Here is a 15,181-nt window from a genome sequence, read left to right as displayed (position 1 = left end):
TAATATATATTTCCTACCCTGGTCCCTGGTCCCCGGTTTCTGACCTCTACTAGTCCCTGGTTTGATGGAAAACTATATAATTCACGGAATATTGCAGGTGCGAAACTTAACGAATCGCCTCAACGTCAACAGCGACCTGACAGTCGGTTTCCCCAGCCATTCGAGTCGCCTGCTCACGGACATCTCGCGGCAGGCACAGAGCCACAGTCCATTCTGGAGTCAGGGCGTCTCACCCTTTGCCAGGTGAGTGCTGTCCGAGTAAGCGGGTGGAGTGTGCTGTGCTGTGCACAAGTGGAGTGGCATCCAAAGTTGATTGCCACCCATCCAGCCAGTCGGACAGACGGACAGACAGACAGTCCAGTCCGTCAGTCAGTCAGAGAGCTTATGCAAACGTGTCCCAGCGTGGCTGCAGTTAATAATTTCATCACCTTCTTCTGTTGGAGTAGTCACAGTCGAAAGTGATTTGATTAAGAGTCCACTCCTGTGGCAGTACTATGACCCATGGATAGTAGGATGTGATCTGAGCGTCGCATCCTCTTCAGTTTCTCTACCAAATCCATTTTGGATTTGTGCTTTTACACCACTCAAACATTGTTAATTTTGTTATCCATTTCTTACATGCTGCCTTGCCACTTGCCTCCCATCTAACAATAACAAATTCAACATCACCACCAATCCACCAATGCTTAAACTAATCATTCACGAAGCGTGCATAGATCTCAAGTTAGTTATACGAGTAGCTATAGCGAAACGGTCGAGAAGAAGCAAGTGTAAGTACCACCAAGAACACGAACTCTACAAGAACTACCAGAATGTTGCAGCAACTGCAGTGCGTTATGCAACCAAAAAGGCGCCTAAAAGTGGACGGAAACCACACTGGTTATGAAATAATTTGAGTACACTCAGAGAAAAATGGCTTAGGGAAAAGAAGCACACCCATTGATTAAATGAATATTCATTTTTGAATTAAAATAAAAGGGAAATTAAATAAAAGTCCCTTTCATTTAAACATAAATGTATTAAAAATATTTTTTAATACTTTTTATATTTAATCTAAATAAAAAAACACTTGAAAATATATTTAAAAAAAATATATACAGTAAAAATATATTAAATTTGTAGGAAATATAAATAATTGAAATATAAAAATATTTTATTTAAATCTGAAATATATTTATATTTATCAATTTCCATTCTCTTCTAGTCAAATCTATTGCTATACATTTTTGAATTTAAGTGTAAATATTAAAGTTTCTTGGCTTTTATTCTCTAGGTGTAATTCCTGGTAATTCTAATATATAATAACTATGTACATTCCATTATCCATGGATCGTGTAACTATTATTATTATTGTGAAACGCACTGTGGGATGCCAACAAGCTTGCAACATCTCCTGCTCTACACCATTAATCCGCAATCCATACAAAATAATATTTGGCTGCTGTCACGCCTGCTCCTGCTTTCAGGTGCGGGGAGCGCTGGCTGGGGGCCTTGAACATTACGGCGGCACGGCTACGCCGCTGGCTGGGCTCGTGGCCGTGCGGCCACAAATGCTGCCTGTAAGTGGGCTCCATGTAATGTGCAAGTCCCTCGGCTATACGTGTCGTCCTCTAGGTGGGAAGATGGGGTTCATAGTGCACTTGTTTGACTTGTTTTTTCCCCCTCTCTTCCCCACAGCCGCCTGAACAGTGGCAGCAACAGCGTTGGCCTGGGCGCACCCTGGCGCCACAGCATGTCCCGGGACCTGGGCAGCGACATGGAATCGATGTTCTCGCGCACTGGCGCCACGTTGCCAAGAGGTGAATATCACAGATTAAAGAGTAAATACCTAGATCAGTAGTGGAGACAGTCGAAACAGGAAAAGTAAACCGAAAACAGAAAACAGAAAGAACAAAGAACAAACAAAAGAGAGAGCCGAAAGATGAATCTGAATGTTGAATTCTGATTCAGAAACTGGCTGTCCAGACATCAGATAAATCTATAGAAATGTTCTGCAGAGTATGCTACGTAAATAAGAGTTTATTTCAATTTCAATCTACCTATGCCTACATCTATATCTACTATATCTACATTTACATATTCGTATACCTATGCCTATATACATATTTCTAGTAGTTTTTTGATGTTTGCTAAACGCAAAAAAGAAACCAAAACAAATTGAATACAGATCCAATCAATATCTCTAAATAGTCTAAACCATAAACCGTAAATCGTAAAACCGTATAGTAAAATCATATAATGTGCAGCCTGAAAACCCCTCAAAACCAGAAACAACAGCAACAGCAACAGCAATGAAACACACAAAACCAACAAGCAACACAATAATTATTAATTAAGTGTCTACTGTAATTATCAAGTGAAAATGCCAATTAATACTTAAACAATGACAAAACGTTAATTCTGTTGAAAATGATATGAATATATTACACATACATTTATATATATTTATTTTTTTTTTAGTTTCTGTTTTGTGTGCGCGCACAGTTTTTAATAGCATAATTCTACCATCTCTATATTCTACTATATTCACTCTATATCTATCTATCTATCGCTCTATCAAGTGAAATTTATATCAATCTGCTGTCTGTCCTAGAGCACAAATCTTTTGTTATTAATCCTTAATGCCGCTGATGCTTTTCGAACGATTGGTTTATGTGTGTAGCCCACAATTACATACTCGTACTCGTATTTATTGCTCAACAAAGAACCAACCAAGCCAACCCCCCAAGACGTGCCCCTAATCGTTCTCTTCTCCTAACCCATGCACCACTTATTATTTGCCCCCCCTTCCACCTTTTATGATTTGCCTTTCAATGATTATTATGATTATGTACCGCGCTCTCTCATGCAATGATGATGAAAATGAAGCTACAAACAAAACTATTTAATGAAAACAAAACAAAAAGAAAAGAAAAGAAAAAAGAAACAAATTTGTTAAGTCAATAATGTGAAATGAAATCGTATTCAAAGTTCTGTATACCTGTTAGATACATACATACATAGAATATATTGATACGCTCAAGGATATATACTCCGTTATCCTCCTGTGTAGAGAAATGTACGACCTGCCCCGCCCCTCCGTCAGACCCAAATGTTATTCGAAAAAAAAGAAAAATTGTTAATGGATGATGATGTTGATTCGAGGAAATTGTACTTAATCTTAACGACCATCAAATAAACTAAAGCAAATGAAACAAAACACCTAATAAATTTACTACATTTTGCAGTGAGAACCATCTAGAGGACAATAAAGATTGCAATACTTTTGTTGTAACCGACAAAACAAAGAACAAAATCTTATAAAATAATACAAAAAAAAAATGTTGTTTTTTTCGTTGTTATTTGATTTGTGTGGTTGTGGACCACAGAGATTTTGTTTTCGCAACCAAAAGAATTTCTATGAAAATACACTCTCGTATATTTCCTTTGGTAAATTGATTGTTGTACAGTTATTTTTCTTATGCAAATGGCCCCGCTACCTTAAATTTGTTTTAGTTTTTACCAGTTATATATACTCGTAATCGTACTCCAATTCCTGTCATACAACACACCCAAAATAAAATAAAAAAAATCAAGCAAAATAGAAATTAAAAACTTTTCTAATGCGCTAACCCCTAAAAAAAAAAATTCACACACACAAAAAATTAATTAATAATCAAAACGAAATTATCCAAGTTTCAAGTTGAGTTTCCCAGTTTTCTTCTTTTTAATGTGTTTGTTTTATTAGTTACAAACAAGATTAAACCAAAAATTAAGAAACCGAAATTAAACCAAAAAAAAATTTGTGTTGTACAAGAAATTAATTTGTTTAACACCACTAAGCTCACACGCACACACACACAAACCCATACGCATATGCCAATTACAACTACATGCGCACAAAAAGCCAAACACCAAAACCACTCAAAAAGCTTCTCAATGTAGTCTACTATGTCCACGCTGTTCAAAACCGCCAAAAAGCCAAAGCTACTAGACCAAAAAAAACTACAAAAAAAAACCAAAAACTACAAAATAGAAACCAACCAACCACCACTAACTTGGCTCTAAAAACAATCTGTGTTAAAACCGAAAAACCAAAAACAAATTTCTGAGTTCTGGGCTTTTTTTTCCAACCATGTACATATTAATTGATGTGAAAGAGAGCGCCACGAAACGATCTTTAAAACACAAAAACGAACAACAAAAAATAATAATAATCGTTGTAATCAAAATGCCAAATGCAAAATGTCGATGAAAAAATGTCCAAAACTTTGAATACGATAATACTTGTACAGAAGTGAAAATTATCTCAGCTACTAATCGAACTTGTTTCGTTCATCATCATTCCGTAGAACCAGCCCTAACCCCCCAAAACCCAAACCCCAATCTCATGTTCAAACCATCATCCAACAAACAAGCCTTAGCCCGTAGTCGATGCAGAACGTAAAACCGTAGAGCCGTAGTTCCGTATCTGCATCTGTATCTGCTGTATCTGTTAGTGCGCCGCATAAAACTTACCCTAATGATTTTGAGTGATAATTTTATTATTGGCCGTTTACACACAATTTCGTACTTACTTTCGTTTGCAGTTGGTTTAACTACTTTAACTACTACCACGCCCACAAAGCATGTTATAACCATTAACCAGAGTCCGTTCAGTACCGCCACCGTCACCGCCACAGCCACTGCTACTGCCACTGCCACTGCCACCAAAACGCATCCCGCCATAATTGCCACAACCAAGACGGTGGCCGTTGCCGTGGCCGGTGCCGGGCCCAGCACTCCGTCGCAGCTAACCATAACCACCACCACCTCCAGCAACAACTGCGGCAGCAAACGGCAGCAGCAAATCAGACAAGCAGCCACTACCATCCAGGCCACCATTCAAGCAACAGCCACTGCAACCCCAACACCCCAGCGGGCAAAAGCCATCAGTAGCAGCAGCAGCACCACCACCACCACCACCACCACCAACAACAACAGCAGTCCCATCACCAGCAACAACGCCACCACGACAGCAACCACAAGAAGCCCCAAGAAGCCATAAAGCTATGGCAGCTCTGCTCTGCTCTGCCCATTGCTGGCTGTGGGTGGACTCAGTGGATGGTAGTGTGGGTGTTGTTGCTGGCCGTGGATGGGGGGATGGGTGCAGCTGTGGAGCGCTTTGCAGTGGGTGTTGTTGTTGTTTTGGTGGCACCAGAACCTGGCACAAATTATTCAACTCTTTTATGTTTCCCAATTCGATTTACACATTTGTTTTATTGTTTAACAAAATTGTTTGTATTTCCTTTTTGGAGCCAACGGCACTGGAAACAACAAGCAGTTGGAGGGGGGGACAAAACTTTTAATTAAAGTCGAAAGCCAGCAATCGAAATTCCTGAACATGCTCGGATTAAATTTGAACCATTTGATTTTGTCACCTTCAATGGGAAGTTTCATAATATACTTAGAACGCGACGCTTTGTGATTATATTTGTTATTTCTTTAACTATTGTATAATTTTAAATGTTAGACAATTATTTGATAGCCTGCTCGAGGGAGCAGGGCCTACAACTTCCAGTCATTTACTCAATCTAACTGAATCCAACTCAAGAAATGCATTCCTTTGGGGCAAGAGCGCTTCAAGCCTACCAATTAAGTCATTATACTAAACAAAAATTAATAATTAATATTTTAAAACTGAAAAAAACTGAAAAAAAAACTAAACACTTGCACAACACACATTACCAAACACACACACATCCAGACAACATATGAAAGACACTATTTTTATAGACACTGAAATAAAACATGAAATTAAAATTGTTGAGCATTTGTTTATTGGGCACAACCAAACGCCCGCCCGCCCCGTATGTGTCCTGCACGTGTCCTCCTAATCCTTGTTGTAATTCGTTAAATCCGCCTGCCAGTTTGTTTGTTCAGTGTTTCGAATCTACATAGTCCGTCGTCGAGAACGAGTTCTTTTGGTTGCCAAAACAAGACACAAAACGTTTACAGGTTACTGGGCCCTGCAACCGGAGCGGAGCAGTCAGTCGCTGGATGCGCTGTAAGTAGATCCCTAACACTCGATATCCAGCAGTCGACAAGTAAGTGCACCACTAATCGAAGCCACTAAATCGTTCTCGCAGTCAGCCGCCGGACAAGTGCCCTCGATGTTCATCCATGACCTTTCCACTCTTTCAATCTTCCCGCAGGTCACCACCAGGGCAAGGGCAGCGCCAGCAAGCCCAGCTCGGCGCCAGCACACGTGGAGAAGGTAGCGGTAGCCCCAACAACAACAGGAAGTGCAGCAACAGCAGCAGCAGCAGGCGGCACCTCTGAGGAACCTTTGGACCTGGCCGACCTGGATCTCTCGCGCCTGCGGCTCAGCAAGAAGGATCTCGAAACCCTGTCCAGCATTACGCCTGGGCTGCCCAAGTGCTTTCAGGAGCAGCTGCTAGCCAAGCTGCCGCCCACCCAAGCCCGCAAACTGTCCCGCACACTGAGCGTGCAGACCAGTGCCCCCAGCAGCGCCGTCACCCCGAAGCTCTACAAGCGCAGCCAGAGCGGTGGCCGCGGCTACTTGCCAGATCAGCCGGAGGAGGAGGACTTCAAGCCCAAGCCCCTCACCGATGCACCAAAGACAACGGCGGCCAGTACGGCCATCTATCGACGCAGCCTGAGCCGCAGCCAGGCTCTGACCCAGACACAGACCAGCCAGGAGGGAACAACTGGCGCTGGAGCTGGAGCACAGCCAGCGACGTTGTCGACTACGACCAGCAAGAGTCGCAGCAGCAGCGTGTGTCGGGATGACTACGGCAAGTCCTCGCTCTGCAGCAGCAGCTACACCAGCGACATCAGCGACAAGTACAAGTACTACTCGCCCTACTTGAGCAAGTCCAGCAATGGAGCGACCTCGACAACGGCGACGACGAAGGAGGTGCCGGAAAAGCGTTATAGCGCTGGCCTGGGGCGTCCGCCCAGTGGCTGCCTGTCACCACCGCCGAACGGTGCACTGCCGCCGAGTGTGGCAGCAGCGGCCGAGGGCAGCAGTTCGCTGCGCGGACGCTCCTCGCAGCGTCGAATCTCACGCTTTCTGCGGCCCGACTTCTTCGACGATCCGCGCGACCGCGAGACCCAGAACATGCTGCGGGAGATACGCGAGAAGTCCAGCGAACGCACGGAGCAGGCGGATCAGCGGCGACGCAAGCACAGTCTGCCCAACGTGGAGCAGGCTGATCAGCTGCCCGCACTGGAGCCGGGGCCAGTCAGGTCATCGATGCGTCACACGCGCAACAAGAGCGTGGAACTGCTCCCAGATGCCCAACAGGCAGGGCAGACGGCACAGGATGCCTCCGGCAAGCGCTCGGGACTCCGTCAACGCAGTGTGTCCAGGCCACGCGAACTGGAAACCGATCTGGACAAGCATGAGCTGGCAGACAAGATACTTCAGGAGCTGCAGCTGCTCTCCGCCGTGCGCACCCAGCACGAGCAGGGACAGATGCCCGATGGGCAGACGGACAAGACAGAGGAGACCTCCACCATCCGTAAGGTGAAGAAGGTGAAGCCCAAGGAAACCGCCAACTCCAATGATGCGGAAGCCACCAAACTCTCGACGACAACAACAACGACTACGACGACGCTGGTGCGCAAGGTGAAGAAGGTGTCCAGGAAGACAGACGAGCTTAAGACGCCCGGCACGGAGACAGCAGCCACAGAGATACCCGTGCCTGGCTGCACGCCCAAGGAGACCAGGCTGAAGCGTCCCAAGTCCTACCCCATGAAGGACCTTGGTCTGAGCCTCAAGTCGCCAACGGAGCTGCCCGAACCCTCCGCCTCTGCCTCGGCCCTGCCCAGCAAACTGCCCAGCAAGCTGCCGTCTGCGGTGGGCAACAACGAATCACAGGCTGGAGAGAGTGCGCCCCGCGAGAGTCGCCTGATGCGTCCCAAGAGCTATCCGGCCACCAAGCTGGCCACGCCCAAGGAACTGCGAAAGGTGACGCGCAGTGGCGTGGCCATTCCCAGCATTGCGGAGGCGACGCCAGATACCGCGGCAGCTGCCTCTGCCACTGGCACGCCCGTCAGCTCCAAGTCCACGTCGGAAGAGAAATCCCTTTCGGCCACGCCCACCGGCACCATGAGTAACGTGATCGACACGGCCTCCTCCTCAAGCGACTCGCGACCCACGACCATCAAGAAGATCGTCAAAGTGTCCAAGAAATCCAAGCTGGTGCCACCAACGCCAGTGACGCCAGCCACGTCGCCCTCAGCCGCAACAACCACGAACACCACGGCCACAACCACACCCGCAGACAGCTCCAAGGAGTCGAGTCCGGTGATCAAGTCGAAGGAGAAGTCGCCGGAGAAGAAGCCCAGCAAGGGCCTACTCTACGCCCTGGGCCAGAAGTTCGAAAAGCTGCGAGACTCGGCCATGAGCAAGGACAAGAAGACGGCCACAGCCGGTGGGGCCACAGCAACAGCCACAGCCTTGGCCTGCACCCAGAAGCAGGGCTCGCCCGAGGAGCGCAGCTCACCCGAGAAGGTGACGCTGATGCGCAAGAAGAAATCTCTGGAGCCAGAGAAATCCATCGAGCTGCCGGCCGAGGACAAGCGAGTGGACAAACGGTCGCGCTTCGACAGCATGCTGCGCTCGCTCCGGGAGCGTTCTGTGCCGCGCCGCTCCCAGTCCAGCTCCAGGGCGAGTCCCAAGCGAGCGGCTAGCGTGGAAGAGCTGCACGCAGGGGACACGGAAGCGGGCAGTGGCAAGCAGAGTGGCGCTGTCAACAAGATGTTCGGCGGACTGCTCCGCCGCTTCGATCGGGAGAGCAGCGAACAGCGGCGTGTGCGGAACACTCGATCCACCAGCAACATTGAGCGACAGGTGCGCGAGGAGCAGGATGCCCTGCTGCCGACATCGCCCATCTACCAGAATGTGGTGAAGGCCAAGCCAACCGCTCCGCCGGCCAGCGAGGAGAACTGCAACTGCGAGACGGCCTGTCCGGACTGCAGACAGAACCAGGGACAGGCCATGAAGCCCAACAGCAGCAGCAACAGCAGCAGCCACGCCACACCGAGCATCAAGGAGAAGCGCAAAGGTCTGATGTTGGATCTGGCCGGTGCCCAGGGGGCCAGTGGGGCCAGTGGGGCGAGTGCCGTGACTACAGCCACAACCACCACAAGTGGCAGCAGCTATCGGGGAAGCAAGACCAATCCGGCGCTGATCAATGGCAACGGGGGGATGGGACTGTACTCGAATCTGCCACCGTATCCGGGTGCCGTGAAGAGCGCCTCCTCGAACAACAGCTCCAGCCAGCAGTCCGTGGAGAATGTCACCAACAACAACTCCACGAACACCAACAACAACTGCAGCTCGCAGACGTCGGGCTACCGCACCTCGTCGGCGCACGAGATCAACCGGAACAATCCGCTGCTGACGCCCTCCTTCGAGAACATTGCCAACTACTCATCGGACTCGCGCAGCTACCAGGATGACTGCGCCTCCACCTCCACGTTCCTGTCGCCCACCGAGGAGCCGGAGCTGTACTTTGACAACTGGTCGATCTGCTCCGAGGACAACTACATGCTGCACGCGACGCCCTCGCCCACAGTGTCGCGCCTGTCGCGTGCCTCGCTCTCCTCGCCCACGCGCTGCTCGGAGAGCTCCGATCCCAACGAGAGCGTCATCGATCGCATCAAGCGGCGCAGCTTCTACAGCCGCTTCAACGAGCAGAAGAAGCCGCGTCGCACCAGCAGCATTGTGGGTCCCTCGGCGGTGCGTGACTACTACAGGGAGCAGCAGGCGGCGGTCAAGGCTCGCTCCAGCCACAAGTTGCATGTGGCGGAGGTGGAGCCGCGTGCCCACTCCCCGGACATTGCCCAGCAGTTCTTCAGGCCACTAAAGCTGAGTCCCGTGGGCACGGAACTGAAGCCGCCCATGTACCGCTCGCCGCTGGACTACTCCACCTCCTCGTCGGGCGGGGGGGCCACGAGCAAGCCGCGCAAGAGCCTCAACGACATACGCAACACCTCGCCGTCGTTCCTCAGCAAGCGGTACGAGGTGCACGACTACAGCTCGGTGCCCATGCGGTACAAGAGCTCCTCCAGTTCGAGTCCAAGCAACGGTGCCATCGCCAGTGGCTACTACAATACCTACAATCCCAAGCGGCGCTCCTCCTACACGCTGAACGGCAGCCTGCCAACGGCCAGCAGCAGCAGTGCCGCCGGCAGCAGCCATCTGGATGGCTATGCCACCCTGGGGCGACGTTCCATTCGGCCGTACGATCATCGGACGATGTCGCTGCTCGAGCCACCAACAACCAGCAGCAGCAGTGCTGCTGGCAGCAGCGCCTATCAGAGAAGAGAAGCACGCACTCCTGTGCGGGACTATACCTCCAGCATTTCACGGTAAGTTTAGCCCCACATTTCGATTGTTCCCCATTGACGTTTCTTGTGGGCCTGTTGCAGGTCCGGATCTCGTTACCGCACTTCTTCGGCGACGCGCAGTCCGACAAACATTTGATGTACCACACCGCAGAATGGCTTCTGCATTTTCTGCTACTACTCCAAACGGAAAAAGGCCAGTCCCGGCCAGCAGCACGCAACGGGGCATGGAAGTGGCCAGGCCATGAGCACGCCGCCCAACACAACTGCCTCCTCGTCGGTATCGGCCTCATCCTCGCGCGCCAGCAGTGCCGGCAACAAGAAACAGCAACAGCTGCAGCTACAGCTACAGCCTGCCCAGTGCCAGACCCAGACCCAGACCCAGTCTGCTGCCCATCATCATAACCATAATCCACATAATGAGCACAACAAGTTCTAGACTCTTTGCGAACGTGCATCCACTTAGTTGTAGAGAATTTTTGATAATTTTTTGATATAGCCAAAAGTTATAATCTAGAGGGCAGTGCCTCCTAACCTTGGACGCTGCTATTAGTCGTAGGTTTGTTGTAGTTCGGATATAGCGGAGTTTCACAAATAGATCGTGTGACTTGTAAACGATTTTCAAATGATTGTGCCTTGGTTCCTCGACGGTTTTAGATTTAGCCATAGCCGTATAACACGTTGATTTTAACTATAAGTGTGAATGGATAGACAAGAGACAGTGAGAGAGAGAGAGAGAGAGAGGGGGGAAAGGGAATAATGGATATGTTTCACAAATATATTGTATATGTATTTTCTATGCTATTTTTGTGGAGGAGGAGGAGGAGTAGAAGAAGGTGAAAAGCCTCGCGCCGTAAATGCGTTAAAATTTCTACAAAATAATTTTAACACTTATTTTATTGTGCATCACGAGTATATACAGAACGAACTGATTATGGATGGTTTTCCGAGATTTGAATAGTGTTTAATTGGGGCTAATTGGGAGTCTTTCGTTTTGCTAGGTCTATTGATGTTATTGCGAAATAATAGAAAATATGAAAACTGTGAGCAAAGGCGGTGAGGAGAGCGTACAGTAACAGTAAAACGTAGTAACAAATCAAACAATAAGCGAATTTAAAAACAAAACAAAAAATACTTAAAATCTTTAGCTCGTTTTTGGGTAGACTCCGAATTGGATGTGTTCAAATTGTAATTAGGGCATGAGAGAACAGCGAACAGCGTTTTCTATAAATGAATAATAAAAAAAAAAACACTGAATTACAAATGGAATTTTGCATTGATAATTCTGTGGAAGTTCCCATCGCTCGATGCCAGATCGGTAATGGGTACAATCAGCTCTGCTTCTGCAGCTTGTAGGTGGGCATGAAGGGTATGTAGTAGGTCCACTTCCAGCTGCGTATGGTATCCATGCCACAGGGGAAGTCATAGTCGGTGGCAGTGCCGTCATTGATGTTGTCATCGCCCAGCGGCATCTCGTTGGCCCACTCGATGAGCCCGCGTTCGGCCGGTGTGCCCGGTATGACGTTGTCCAGAAAGCAGCCAAGGACACCGCCCACCAAAATGGTTGTGCCCAGCAGCACGGATAGTGTCGAGTCAACTGTCTCGTTGCCGGTGTCAATGGCACCGGGATGATCCTGCATCCAGCGGCACAGAACCATGGGAAAGAAAATGGACAGGCCAAGGATGTACAGGTTCCGCGACGAACGCAGATCCACATACTGCAGCGTGGACAGGCCAAAGGCAATGATCATGCCGAACATCACGCAGAATATTCCGCCCACCACCGAATCGGGAATGAGAATGAAGATGGCCCCAAACTTGCCAATAACTCCCTGGAGGACCATTATCAGAGCCGCCCACTGGATGACGCGACGTGAACCAATCTGGAAAGCCGAAGAAATGCATCAGTGGAGAAGTCAAGCGCCAGCAGCCACGTGCGTCGCTGTACCAACCTTGGTCACTCCGATGGCGCCGACGTTCTCTCCGAACGTATTCGTTCCGTTGCCAGCACCCCAGAGTCCGGCCAGGACAGTGCCCAGTCCCTCAGTGCCGATGCCTCGATTGATGGCATGCAGCGGTGGCGCGTGGGCGCCCGACATCTGCGACACTGTCGGGTAATAGCTCAGCGATTCCACCGTACAGGCCAGCACGCCGGCGAGCATGCCCAGCACCCCTGACAGCGTGACCGATGGCCAGCCGAACTGGCCCGGATACGGCACATAGAACCACTTGGCGCTGGTCAGGACATTCAGCCGGACATCTGTGCGTGAGGGATGCGACGGTGGGAAGACATCGGTGGCTGTCAGGATGCCGCACAGGCCCCACATGATCATGATGGTGAGCAGCACTGGGAAGAGGCGAAACAGCTGGAACTTGCGCAGCTCGAAGCCGTGACCCTTGCGGTAGGCCACCACGGGCACGGACACATCGGACATTATCTGCGAGAAGAGCGTCAGCATGCCCGTGGTGCTGCATGGGTGATGGATAAGTAAATAGGAGGCAGGGCAGTCAAAGATCTCGGAATACTCACCCGACGGCTATGCCCCAGTGCTTGGAAGCCGTGTCCGCCGCATGCTCGAATAGCGTCAGTCCCACCAGCGACACAGTGGGCACAATTGTCAGCGGGGTGACATACTTGAGGATCTTGCCCACCAGACCCGTGTAGCCCAGAATGACTTGGACCATGGCGGACACAGCGATGGCGCCTGATAGCTCACGCATACGCACTTGCCACAGCTCCAGCCGCTCCTCCTCGGGCATGGCATCCATCTCGGCCTGGGGCGGACACTTCCACTGGGGCAGGGCGAGAATGGCGAGCGTCGGCACCAGAAACGAGATGGTGCCGCCCTGAACAATAGGCAGGCGCACGCCCCACGTCGCCTGAAAGTAGGTCACGATGCCCGTGACGAAGATCATGGTGGATATGATGATGCCACGATTCGCATCCTCGTCGGACATGCACAGCGCCGGCGTCAGTATGAACGGTATGGAGACAATGGCGCCAATCATTGTCAGATAGTGCTGGAATGCGAGGAATATGCTCAGATACCAGGGCGGATTGTCGTTGATGGCATAAAGCAGCTTTGGCTTGGATCTCTCGGCATGTGTGGGTGTGGGTGTGGATGCAGCTCCCATCGGAGGCGCACGATTGTGCGGTGATCGATTGTGCGCATCCCCCTGTAAATTGATGTAACCACATACTATAATTATATCTTATTAATGCGAATATCTATTTACTTATGTTAATTAGGCATCTCTGCTATGGAGTACTAGTATGTATCAGGCAATTTTAATTTCATACCCCGTATACTTGGCGGGGAAGTTTTACTGTTTTACTGTTTTATTTATGAGCATCACAATTAAATTCTTGCATTCATTTGCATGAGTTTATGGCTCAAAAGAGTCCCAAGAGGCGAGGGCTTTCATCGTAGTCCGAGTTTGACTGACAGCGTCGGTCGGCAATCGTGATTAATTGAGCGTGAGTATCAGTCCAGGGGATGCTGAGATGCTGGTTTGTTCTCAGATCTTGTTTTAATCAAGCCATAAATTAATAGCTGATTAGCTGGGATAGTTGATAAATCAGTGTGCTGTCAATTTTCTACATTTTTTACCGAGAGAGACACACTCAAAAATGAGACAAATTGGGATCGAATATTGCTTTAACCCCCCATCTATCGCCCTACAAAACAATTAACAAATAGTTTTGAATGATTTTGTAATTGCCTGGTGTTATATTCTCGAGCAATGTCCCTCAATTTGATGGGCAATGCCAATGGCAGGCAAGACAGGCAAAAATTGAGCACAAAACAAAAACCGATAAGTATCAGAGCAAAAGCTGCCACAATTGAGAGCAATTGTGCAGAGTCCGTTGGACAGCTAATAGCAGTTTCTTATATAAACCCACGCACACGTGAGATGGTTCTAGCCAGGTGACGAAAATTATTACTTACGGAGGCGCTGTCCTCGACGGTAACGTTGTTCAACTCCATGATCAGGCGATGTCACACTTTACGCCCGCCATAAACTAATCAAGAAGAACGTATGGGGGGTAGAAGGAGAACCTCTCTTAAGTGCTATACCGCCTCGACAATCGACAACTGCTCGCGACAAAGGCCCGCGACTTAATGCCTTGGCGGAATGGCGAAGATCTATCAGCAAGCTGTCGAATTTCTCTATCGGGTTTACAGTTGGATCGGAGAGGATGGATGGGGGAGCGCATTGACGCCAATTGAACGGCTACAGAAAGCATCGGAGAGCAGCTGATTGCAGTGCATTCGAATTCTCTCAGCGGAGCTAACTTTTACAAGGCAAAAACCAATAAAAGGAAAATAATACAGAAGAATCATCTAGGGATTTTTTAGTCAAATTTATACCTTTTTCATATTTATCCATTTTACTTTCCGGAATGGAAAGATCTGCCCAAGATTGTTCATAACGACTCGGATAACGAGCAGAAGAATGCCATGAGGCAAAGATAAGCAGAGACTATTTTATGGTAGTCAAATGCTACCCTATAAAAGTGCCAAAACGTGTCCTATAAAGATAGCAACCCAAAAATTGGGTAACGTGATAAAAATAAATTATCTTTCGTTCTCACTTTCAACTATTTGGCCATGTCTGTAGCTTATGTCCAAAGTCGAACCACTGTTGCCCCTTTTTGCTCTAAAGGGTATAATTTTTAATTTTATTTACTCCAGTATATGTCACCCAAATCCTTGTGAGTTATGTACAAAAATGTAGCTGCACAAATGTAAATAATTGATACAAAAAAAAACAGTTCTTAAGATCATCATCAAACTATGGCAACTATATGATATGGTGGTCGATATTGTTGAGATACGAG

At 48.5% G+C, this 15,181-nt stretch overlaps 2 protein-coding genes across 13 annotated transcripts in view; one reads left to right on the top strand and one right to left on the bottom strand.

Annotated features, from left to right (window-relative positions):
- Window positions 1-10,780, top strand: part of LOC111066469 (serine/threonine-protein kinase par-1) — a 51,460-nt gene extending 40,680 nt beyond the window's left edge. For 4 of the 12 annotated variants that reach the window (XM_022355115.2, XM_022355118.2, XM_022355120.2 and 1 more), the window contains exons 12-16: window positions 98-243; window positions 708-770; window positions 1,678-1,799; window positions 6,174-10,362; window positions 10,423-10,515. In XM_022355115.2, the coding sequence (XP_022210807.2) occupies window positions 98-243; window positions 708-770; window positions 1,678-1,799; window positions 6,174-10,362; window positions 10,423-10,477 (4,575 nt within the window). In that variant the 3' untranslated portion in view covers window positions 10,478-10,515. The other 8 variants (XM_041591627.1, XM_041591630.1, XM_041591624.1 and 5 more) reach the window with 7 other exon arrangements.
- Window positions 10,781-11,152: 372 nt separating this feature from the next.
- LOC111066470 (solute carrier family 23 member 1) lies at window positions 11,153-14,469 on the bottom strand. Its single transcript, XM_022355130.2, has 4 exons — window positions 14,289-14,469; window positions 12,869-13,515; window positions 12,291-12,807; window positions 11,153-12,221 (listed from the first exon to the last, which is right to left on the bottom strand). The coding sequence occupies exons 1-4, from the start codon at window positions 14,325-14,327 to the stop codon at window positions 11,670-11,672; spliced, it is 1,755 nt and encodes a 584-aa protein (XP_022210822.2). The 5' UTR covers window positions 14,328-14,469; the 3' UTR covers window positions 11,153-11,669.
- Window positions 14,470-15,181: the final 712 nt, after the last annotated feature.

The sequence above is a fragment of the Drosophila obscura genome, unplaced genomic scaffold (genome assembly GCF_018151105.1).
Source record: "Drosophila obscura isolate BZ-5 IFL unplaced genomic scaffold, ASM1815110v1 contig_150, whole genome shotgun sequence".
Classification (NCBI taxonomy): Eukaryota; Metazoa; Arthropoda; class Insecta; order Diptera; family Drosophilidae; genus Drosophila; species Drosophila obscura.
The sequence above is the reverse complement of the archived record's forward strand: the minus strand, read 5'-3'. Positions and strand labels throughout refer to the sequence as shown.